This window comes from Lytechinus variegatus, chromosome 4 (genome assembly GCF_018143015.1).
Source record: "Lytechinus variegatus isolate NC3 chromosome 4, Lvar_3.0, whole genome shotgun sequence".
NCBI lineage: Eukaryota > Metazoa > Echinodermata > Echinoidea > Temnopleuroida > Toxopneustidae > Lytechinus > Lytechinus variegatus.
The window spans coordinates 10,795,815-10,806,698 of NC_054743.1; the positions used below are offsets into that span (position 1 = coordinate 10,795,815).

The 10,884-nt window shown below is 41.8% G+C and overlaps 1 protein-coding gene across 5 annotated transcripts in view; it reads right to left on the reverse strand.

Annotated features, from left to right (window-relative positions):
• Nucleotides 1-9,863, reverse strand: part of LOC121413355 (DNA polymerase theta-like) — a 41,684-nt gene extending 31,821 nt beyond the window's left edge. For all 5 annotated transcript variants that reach the window (XM_041606146.1, XM_041606147.1, XM_041606148.1 and 2 more), the window contains exons 1-4: nt 9,787-9,863; nt 2,393-2,811; nt 1,084-2,074; nt 194-496 (exon numbers count right to left, since the gene is read on the reverse strand). In XM_041606146.1, the coding sequence (XP_041462080.1) occupies nt 194-496; nt 1,084-2,074; nt 2,393-2,704 (1,606 nt within the window). In that variant the 5' untranslated portion in view covers nt 2,705-2,811; nt 9,787-9,863. The remainder of the gene's footprint in view (nt 1-193; nt 497-1,083; nt 2,075-2,392; nt 2,812-9,786) is intronic.
• Nucleotides 9,864-10,884: the final 1,021 nt, after the last annotated feature.

A 10,884-nucleotide genomic window follows, 5' to 3' on the forward strand; every position in this document is an offset into this window, starting at 1 on the left:
CCCTTATTTTCTCAATGAAGTATATGTATGCTACACACTCCAGAGGCACTTATGTAACACAATGAAAATGAAATACATTGCCATAACTCTACATATTAAGTAGACCTTATATATGTATATAACATCTACATGTCACTCAGATATATGAAGTGCCATAAAAAGTGATAGTGACTGACATCACCCCGGCTCTTACCTGCACTGGTAGGAGCGGCATAGACCAGGTTCCCCCCTTCTAAGACCCGCCCTGTCCCCAGACACTCCACCTGCCAAGGGAACATGCTAGTGATACCAGACCTATGGTACTGCTGGAGGACAACATCTGGTAGTCCCCATGACGACAGGAGAAGCTTGTCATGTGCTGGGGAGGTAGAGGGTGGAGGGGAGATCGGGGTGACAGGTGGGGATCTCTTGTGACTGGTAGATCGATTGAGCGGTTTGGGGGTGGTTGACGTATGATGAGGAGTAGGGCTGGTAGACGAACGTCGGATGGTGTAACCTGAAATCATATCCAACAGAAGAAAAGAACTAGAGTGGAATATAATTTGTCTAATTTTTTCATACTACATTTAAATCTAATTATAATGAATCTATACTAATGCAAATAATATCAATCCAGGAAGTTGAAGACATAAATTAATAATAGTAATAGTGTGATATCTTAAAGTTTATAGACAAGACTACTACAAAAATGCAGTTACATCTCTACCTATATAGATGAAAGTGAGCTAACTGGTTGTGAACACATGAACCAACAGGTGATTTTTGAACACCTACCTCAATAAAAGCATGTCTGTTAGTGTCAAGTCAGTAAGCATGTCGTCTTGTATGCGGGGTCTAACTGCACTTTAAAACTTAAATCAAATTTTGAAAGTATGATGTCAATCTCCATAGATTTGGAGTGTTTACATGTACTAAAATTAATAGAACTTAAGTTTCAGTAGTGGTTTATAATAAAAAGATGCATCATCCCTTCACTTCATCATGCCAGTTCCCATGTTTTCTGTACATTGTACCAACTGCCAAGTTTAACTTGTGAAAATATTACTTTTTCTTCATTTTTGGTTTTAAAGCTTTGATTCATACCTTGTGATTTTCTTTTGCCTGCCGTATGTCCAGTTCTGATATTTTTACCAGGTGTAAATCTTCTCTGCAGCGGCTGATGGGATTTCACACTCTGCAGGTTGGTGAGCCTATCCTGGGGCTTCCCTGACATAGCACCATTCACTGGATCATCATCCTGATCTTGTGAGTCCTCACAGAATACAACAGCTTCCTTCTGTTCACCTTGTCTCTCTGGATCAGAAATGAGTATTGAATCTAAGAATGTGCTAGAGCTTCCCCTGTCAGATGGACCCTCTCCTGCTTCGTTAGAAACTCTTTGCCTGGAACTGCAACCATCGACCCTTACTGGCGAATGGGCAGAAGAGCTTTTACCAGCAGGTTTAGATGTTGTTGCAGTGGGCCCTTGAGATGGCAATTTTGAAGGAGCTTGCTTTCTTACATTGGTGGACACATGGGATGGGCCTGCAGTACAGTCCTTGCTTCTCTTTGGAATGAGAGGAGCAGAACTTCTTGATTCTTTTGATATTATTTCTGTGTATTGCACTTTTGGGGGAAGGCCAGTCTCTTCAATCCTTCCATGGACTTCTATTGTCTCCGCTGCATGATCCGACAAGAGGTTCCTATCATCTACAGTTTCTAATCTGCTTGCTGTAGTCCTTTCTTGCTTACTTGGAATGCCACTAGTTCTTTTAACTCTAAAATTGTCTGCTGTGGCTGGTTTGGCCTCTTCAAATCCTTCAGACTGAACTACAGGTCTGGAAGAAGTGCCTAAGCTTTTCACATTGTTATGGGAGTAATTTTTGGCAGGAAATCTCTCTTGAATACCCAGTGCAGGTCTTGGGGCTATGTGCTCCTGATTCTGTTTGCAGGGACTGGTTTCTCGTAAGGGGACAACATCATCTTGAATCTTGTTGAAGTCTGCCTCTGCCTTTTCAACTGCAAGCAGGACATCATCGTCAATGTCGAACTCACCACCGAATGATGATTGGAATGTGTGGTTGACCTCTACAGACTGTTTGAATGGAACATGAGAAAACACAATGCAACATCTTATTTTCTTCATGATTATAATTTGATTCCTGTTCCAATAGTTACCTAAATGAATATGACTGATTTATGAGAACTAAAACTTAAAGCATGTATTTTATATGAATGCTTTTCCTTTTCCTTTATCCATGCTGGAAATCTCACTTTCCCTTCTTCTTTTTGGAACATTTTCTACAAGAAAATCCAATGAAATTTCATTCACCTAGATATTCAATGCTAACAGTAAATGTACTGTGTGAATAATTTTGCAATCAAACAAAATTTTAAGGGACAAAAAACTAACCTGAGGAGAGCGGGTACTTTCCCTTCCTTTGAACTGTAAACGAGGTGAACATCTCTTGCTTTGATCGCCAATCTTCCTCTTCTTTGTCAAATCTTCTTCATTCTCCTTCTCTGCTCTACCATACACTGGCTTTGCAGGCACCACAGGTGCAGCTTGTCGTGTAATATGCTGCCCTAAGCGCTTCCGGCTTCCCCCCACTGGCAGAGGTGGTTCCTGAGGATGTGGTGCCATTGGAGCCAGTGTTACCTTGGGATATCTTGCAGCCATGGTTGGATGGAATGGACTGGGTCTTGGTGGAGGTGAAGGATCCATCCCGGAGTCTGGACACCTTCTGTTGCTTCCATGTCTGGGTCAGCTTCTGCATTCCACACACCCTTGGTCAATAGATGGAGAAGCAAGGTGTGGAGCTGATCAAACATCTAATGAAAGAGAACAAAGTTATATGATACTCATCAAGATTGAGGCTACACTGTATAGTAGATCTAATACAGATTTAAAAATTCTACATGTAGGCCTAGTCATTGAACAAAAATTTGTGACCAGGGCGCCGTAACACAAAGGTTAGCGATTAATCACTAGATGAAATGACTAATCAAGATTCTCGTTGCATGCGCATTTTGCTATAAGTAGACTGACTATGAACCAAACAGAATTGTTCTTTGAAATTAGCGATCAATCGCTAACCTTTGTGTTACGGGACCCAGATCACATCTAATGCATTATTGAAATATCCTACATTAATTAATACTTGTGAACAACACACAGAGTGCATGCACACGAACAGTGTATTTTGGTCACGCTGGCACACTAGATGTGCCTCTACAGTCAGTCTTGCGATCGGTCGCTGCAATGTTTTGAAATCGGCCGTGAACAGGCACTCAACTCAGGCCTACACAGCATCGTGGACTTAAAGTAAAGTAAGTAAAGTGAATAATACGTGTGAGGAAATTGATACTGGCCCAAAATCACCAATTTTTAGGATAACCGGAGGATGGACACGGAGTGAAATAAGGCCGGTGATGAGTAAGAAATTACGCTATTTTTCTTTCTTGTTATATATTTTTTCTATAATTTTTACAAAGGTGAGATCAAATGGTGGTTAATTCAACTTTATTGTAAATTTTTTTTTACAATAAACCACCATTTATTTGATCCCACCCGTCACTCGGTTAGTATATCCAAACTGGTTCACTGTCCCGATGTTCAGGCAGGTGGAGCGTACTAAAGCAGCTGGGGTCAGTAAATGAACACCACTGCTCGATGATTAGAATTATATATAAAAATAGGGGTGGGATTGACAAACTCACCAGGCAAAATATGACATCTGAGGAGCGTTGTCCTAGTTCAAGTTCTGCCAGTCAGCCATATCAGTCAAATCCGCCGCAGCATGGCAGGTGACGTCACAATTATAGATTGGGGGTGGGGTAGGGAAATACGTCGCTACTACAGGCCCCCCCGTTTTGAAAAATTTTGGTCATATTTTCCAAAATTAAAAATATGGACAAAATTCGGCCACCCAATTTGGAGCGACTATTTCCCATCGTACCCTCCAAAAATTTTTTTTTTTTTTTAAAGAAAAACCTTCCCCCAAGAACACAGGGTCCAAAAACTTAAAAACAAATGTGGATCAAAACGATCCAATAGGCCATATAACATTAAATTTGAACACCAAAACAACACCAATTTAGTATCCAAAAATGGCCAAAACACATTGGGAATTTGGCGAATATAATTTTCGCCTAAACATTCCTTCATAGAAGGGAGAATTTTCTAATGGGCAATATTTAATCGACCGCCAAAAACCAAAAACCTAACTTTATCTAGGCGGTTGCCCTAATGACCAGATCACAACGCCCGGTAGCGTTGCTCCGAGTCTCCCAGACAATTTCCGGGTATTTTCCTCAGAGATAATCTATCTCCGAAGCAATCCCCGATCCATGTCAGGGTTTCCCAAGGATTTCGTCTCGGGAAATCTGCTAATTCCAGGATCCCATAGCCTCCTCTGCCGGGTGTCAGGCAGTGCCTCTGGCTGCCCCTTCCAAGAAGGGACTCCTGCTGAAATGCAGGACGAATGCATATTGGCTGTAGCAGTATGTGCTGATCCTGGATTACAGAAATCTAGCTGTATCATGGGGTCAGCTTGACCCAACAGCTCCAAAGCTATGTTCTTATGCTTAATGAGCCGCCTATCCTGGGAAACCGCATCCAGGTTTTGTGGGGCGGACCCAGGAGTTTCTGGGCTAAGCATACAGCTTTGTTCCTGCCCTACATTATTAGGCAGGCTTAGAGGAAATTCCTCCAAGTCTTCACTTCCGGAATCTATGGAACTGGTACCAAGGCGGCAGACAATTACGTCCTCTGGATCCGCCTCCAGTTCATTCTCATTCTCTGAAGGAACCGCCAAAGATTCACCGGCTTGTATACTCTGATTTAGAGTAACCGATGGGATTGATTCGAGAACTGTTGAGAGATCCATTAGATCACCAAGATCTGTATTGAGATCTATGAGATCGTTCAGATCTGTATGGAGATCTATAAGGTCTCCAGGATCTGTCTCAAAGTCTATGGGATCTCCCAGATCCGTCTCAAGATCAATTAGGTCGCCGGCAAGCGTCTGTTCTTCAGGATTGCTGGGGCTTGGGCACCATAGTGATATTTCAGCCACAGCATCAATACCCTGTTCGTCGCTTGCTGGTGTAGCCGGATCTATTCTTGACCCAGATTGGCCGATCTGTTCCTGGGTCGAGATTCGGCCATCATTCCCGACCCCACATCGTTTCCCTCAAGGTCAAGGAAAGAAACCGAGGGCGTTTTATTCCTCAGTGAATGGTCTCCGGAAAGACACGTCTTCATTGCCTTGATGGATTCGCATAGCTTGGCCACACTATTGGAGATCAGATCCAGTCGGCCTTCATACCCATCCAGTCGTTCGACCAGATTCCCCATGCCAATGGGGTTGAACTGGTTAGTTCTTGTACCAGTACATGTAGATTTTGGAAGGGCATTCCCTGTATTGCTCTGCGGACAGATAGGAATTGGATGGACCTGATTTACCATCCGCTTACAGGGATTATCTGCACGAGTTGCGGCCACTCTTGCAGGCTTTGATCGACCAAACACAGCGTTATGAGAATGCTGGGCCCAACGGATTGCCTCAGCTGCCGACTCCACCGACTTGGGTCGGTGATTCAGGGCTTGGTACCCCGCATTGTGATCATGTGCTCCTTGACACATGCGAAGTACTAGCTGCTGCTGGAGAAAACTCTCTGGACTACTTGGGAATGCGCGAATCGCAAGATCTTGAAGGCGATCCACCCATTCTTCCAAAGACTCATTGGCCTCCTGTTTGGCAGCCATAAATTTTAATTGGGAGGACTCAGGTAGTTCTGAAAAGTTGAACCGAGCAGCCATCTTCCTGGTAGCAACAGTGAAATCCATAGCTGGATTCTGTGCGGCCAATCTATCATAGTAAGCAAGAGCTTTGCCCTCAAGGCACCAACAGAGATAGGCCAAGCTTTCCTGGCCATCCCATTCTTGATCTGCTGCTAGAAGTGTGAACTTCCGAAAAAATGGGTCCCATTTTGTATTGCCGTCAAAAGAAAGGTCTTTCGGCAATTCTTGAAAGAATATGCCTGCCCGTGAGCGAAGTCTAGCACTTGCTGATTGGGGCATACGCCCGAAGACTGGGGCACTCAAAGGCACCGCTCGAATATCTGGATAAGGCGGTGAATGCCCCGGGTTAGCATAGTGGGGGAGATCTTCCACCGGAGGAAGATCAGGCCTCTCATTCTCAGGAACTGACGAACTCTGCATGGATCCGAAGTTGTCACCTGAAAAGGGATTGTCCCGCCTCAGGAAGGAGCTCAGCCTTGCGCTGGCCCGTAAAGCATCAGCAGCTATGGCACTGTTGAAACTTGATAGATTACCACCTCTAGTATGTTCAGGAGGTGAGTGTAAGTCAAAGGGAAGTGCCTGCTGATTGGAGGATCCACTAGGAGTATTAGCTACCACCGGATGAGGTTCCGGGATAGTTTGAAACCCTGCCGAACTTTCAGCCGGTTGAGGCGGAGTGGCTCCGCTTGTAGCTGTGGTCGGCACAGCCGGAATGGAAAAATCAAACCTTTCCACCTGGACATTTCCCAGGCTTGGCACAGACGCAAATAGGTCTGGGGTAATTACCCCATCATGCTTCCGGGTTTCCGCAATGACCGCGAGACCCGCTGTAGTCATACCGGGCACGGTCGCTATCTCCAAAAGAGAGCACGAATTAATCGGTATATGGTCCGATTCAGCCATGTTGTGGGCTACTGCAAAGCCCACCGAATTTACCCAAAGAAAATCAATAAACAGTGATCACTGCAAACTCAACCGAATTTACCCAAAGAAAATCAATTAACAGCAACCACTATTGTTGGAGTAGAAGGTACACCAATGCTTGAATCACCTCCTGTCTATTAAGAACTCCAGCACGGTATGCTCGTAACAGAATCCTTAATATCCGTAACCTGCCCTGTATTTCAATCAAAAACTGTTGGTTAAGATTATCATTCATTTACTCTGTTAATTAAAACAATTAAATAAGTATGCAGGTTTAATTTGCTCTCTATAAAATTCCAAACTTTAGCAAGTTAATCGGGTTCAAATACCCCACAATAAATTACGGTTGTCCGGCTGTAAACTGAGGGCTCAAACAGTGAACGAGTTACCCCTCTGATATGCAAAAACTTATGATTAAATTCCCAAAATTATTAATCAGCAAATGTCCAGTAAATAATCCAAAGTCTTGGGCCTAAACTAGCAAGTTGTAATGTAAAATAGTAATACCCAAAAGAAACTAGTTCAGCCCTGTAAACATTTTGTGCAAGTAATTGAAGTAATATCTCAATCGATAAAACAATAATTTTTTTAAACCAGATTGATAATTGTCCGATTATAAATCCCCAAGCCTAAATCAAGGCTAACACTGGCCTGATTATACCGTTTGGTTTGCCAGTTAATTGCAACAATGTTGCTATGTGTTGGTTGAACACTATTAGTAATAATTCAATCAATAAAACAATTGTTAATAAATCATCAAGCCTTTATCAAAGCTAGTACTGGCCTGATTTAATGTTCAGCTTGCCAGTTGATTTAAATGTCGTTTAACGCGTAGGAAAGTTTAACGTGATTATTCTGATCAGACTATTTTTATTTAACAATTGCACGGCGCAGCTTTGCAAAACTAGCCGACGCGCAACTTTCGTCAGTTAGTGTACCCAAGCATACACACAATCACCTTTAATAAAACACACCGCAAAATAATATTTGAGCCTAAATAAAAACTAACACCCTAAATTAGAAACTAATTAGACCCAGATCTAATTATTCCGAAGAACACCAGTCAAAATACTGACAAAGATTCACCGCTTCAGCAGTAGGTTGCTCCTGGCCACACCGTCCGACGGGAACACAACCTAAAACTTTAGCCACCGACAAATAATCAGTGAAACAACGATAACTATGCCGGCCTCAGTCCAGTCTAAACTACTTCTGGGTCCCAACCCATCGGAAGTAATTCAAACCACTGCCAGGCTACACAGTCACGCAAGAAACACCGATAATTCCTTCCGAAAAAGGCAATGTCAATATTCTATAAATAATTCCCCGGTTTAACCAGATCTAAATCTAAATAACCTAAATTGTATTAAATGATTAATAAAGTCTAAAACCAAGACTACACAAATGCACTAGTCCAATCACTCCGCAAACACACTTGGAATAATTTAAGTTACACAATAATAGTCTGTAAAACCCCTAAAAAGTACCAGAATTTAATATTTAAATCCCAATTAATAATTGATCAAGGTCTGCGGTGAAGACTAAGCCCCAAAATCTTGGTTACCGATTCCGATATCGGTCTTACCTGAATGAATTCAAGTCACCGCAATAAGACCTAAAATTATAAAAACCAATATCAATTTCCGAAATTGTATTTCAAAATGTTTAAGTCGATGACGACAGTCACCCCCTCCCCTCTCCTAAATTGACAGGAGATAATCCGCAGTCAAAAACAATCACACCCACTCACAAAACAATCACCACAAAATCCACCAAAATCACTGCAATCCTTAATAAAATTGCACTAAAAACCAAGGCTGAATAAAATCTAGATTCTAAACTATAAGATTGGAAACAAAATAATATCAATCAAAAGAAAAGAATCTAAAAATAAAATCTTCAAAACTTACTCTAAACACCACCCGAAGAGAACTCCGCTACCGGCAAGTCCGGATGCCCTCGGTTGAACGGCCCGCGCGGATCCCTACCGCACGGCGCAATCCTCCCTGTCTCCGGCCTACTTGCAGTGATGCAGTGAAGCACTCAAAACCCAATGTGGGTCCCCGAAAATAATTGCAAAATTACGGTTTGTCCATGACGCCAATAAAGCAGCTGGGGTCAGTAAATGAACACCACTGCTCGATGATTAGAATTATAAAAATAGGGGTGGGATTGACAAACTCACCAGGCAAAATATGACATCATCTCACCATCGATCGACATCTTCAAGACACGAGTCAGAGATGTCGTCTTAAACTAACTCAAAATATGAGAACAATTTGTATATAGTGTATATGCGTTCGTTTTTGGACTTATTTTCATCGAGCTTTGCTACGAGCAACACGTTTAATTAGCCGATAGACAACCAACTGTTGTGCGACGATACTCCGTGGAGGTTTATGCACACTACTGGAAGAAGAAGAAGAGCGTTGTCCTAGTTCAAGTTCTGCCAGTCAGCCATATCAGTCAAATCCGCCGCAGCATGGCAGGTGACGTCACAATTATAGATTGGGGGTGGGGTAGGGAAATACGTCGCTACTACAGTAGTGTAGCGGTAGTGAAGTGGAGCCTGCACGAAAATCGCTCGAGGTACTGTGTAGACCGAAACCAACAACACTCATCACTATAGTACAGTCAGAGACCCGTCCGAAGCTTTTGGTCTAAAAACTCTGACTAAAAAAACTAAATGTCAGAATTTTTTTAATAAATGCAAAGATACCACAGAACTGTGATTGAGAGACTTGCTATGACATTTGCAAACAATTACTGGTGTTAAAATTTGCTCGAAGTCGGCCGTTGCGAAACTGCATTGCACCCAGTCCAGTGGCGAGTGGCAGTATCTCGCAGCGCAGCTCGCCCCCGGTACCCAGACAGAGTCTTGGTACACCTTTCCCCGGTGCCCCGCCGGGCTCCGTCTCGGAGTTCCCTTCATGCCCGCAGCGCAGCTGCAGCGTTTGAGCAAGTTAAACAGAAACAAAAGCTACATTGATGATGGTAACTATCCAATTAACATGCTGAAATAATATAAAATCAATAGCGATAAGACATTCTTATACAATATTCGGCAAATAACTCACAATTCATCTTCTTTCGACGAACATCTCGTCTGTTGCTCACGCCTGTTATTGCTGATAAAATTTAAATGGCCCGCTAGCTGTTCTGTTTTTAGACGTAGAGGGCTTTGACGCTGAACGTCAAGAATTGTCCCAATGGTGACTCACTGGAAGTCTATTATTTTGGGAAAAATAATGCCACATCTATAGTCAGTTATATGTTACCCAATTTTAATAGATATCAGAAATACCCATCCCCTTCTTTCCCCTCTCTCTTTCTCACTTTCTCCCATAGGGTTAATTTTTTGGGGTAAACTTAATTTGTCTTTTTTAAAGGTCAAGTCCACCCCAGGAAAATGCTGACTTGAATAAATACAGAAAAAACGAACTAGCATAGTGCTGAAAATTTCATCAAAATTGGATGTAAAATAAGAAAGTAATGACATTTTAAAGTTTCACTTATTTTTTACAAAACAGTGATATGCACAACTAGTTGAGTCTGTCGATGTCCATCACTCACTATTTCTTTTGTTTTTTATTATTTGAATTACACAATATTTCATTTTTTTTATAGATTTGGCAATAAGGACCAACTTGGCTGAACAATATAGTATTAAACAAAGCTAATTCCACATGTTCAAGGAGGAATTAATTGTTGTATCACTTAACAATGAGGAGATAGTACGAATATTTCATATACAAGAGAAATAGTGAGTGGATGACGTCATAGTCTCCTCATTTGCATACCAGCCAGGATGTGCATAGAACTGTTTTGTGAAATTAAGCGAAACTTTAAAATGTCATAACTTTCTTATTTTACATCCAATTTTGATGAAATTTTCAGTGTTGTTTGTTGGATTTTTATCTTTTTAAGTGAATCAATTTTTTGTTGGGGTGGACTTGTCCTTTAATACCAGGTTTTATTCACATCAAGTTCTTGCCCTCCTTCCCATCATTATTTAAAAAAAGAAAATGTTGCATTGGTCTTCTGTTATAGTAACAACTTTCGTTTGTTTTATTTGATAAAATATCCCCCATTGATAAAAGTGACTTAGAACTTACAAAGCATACATAGAATTATTCAAATTTTGTAAGAGCAATTGATATTTCTAGTATCTAGAT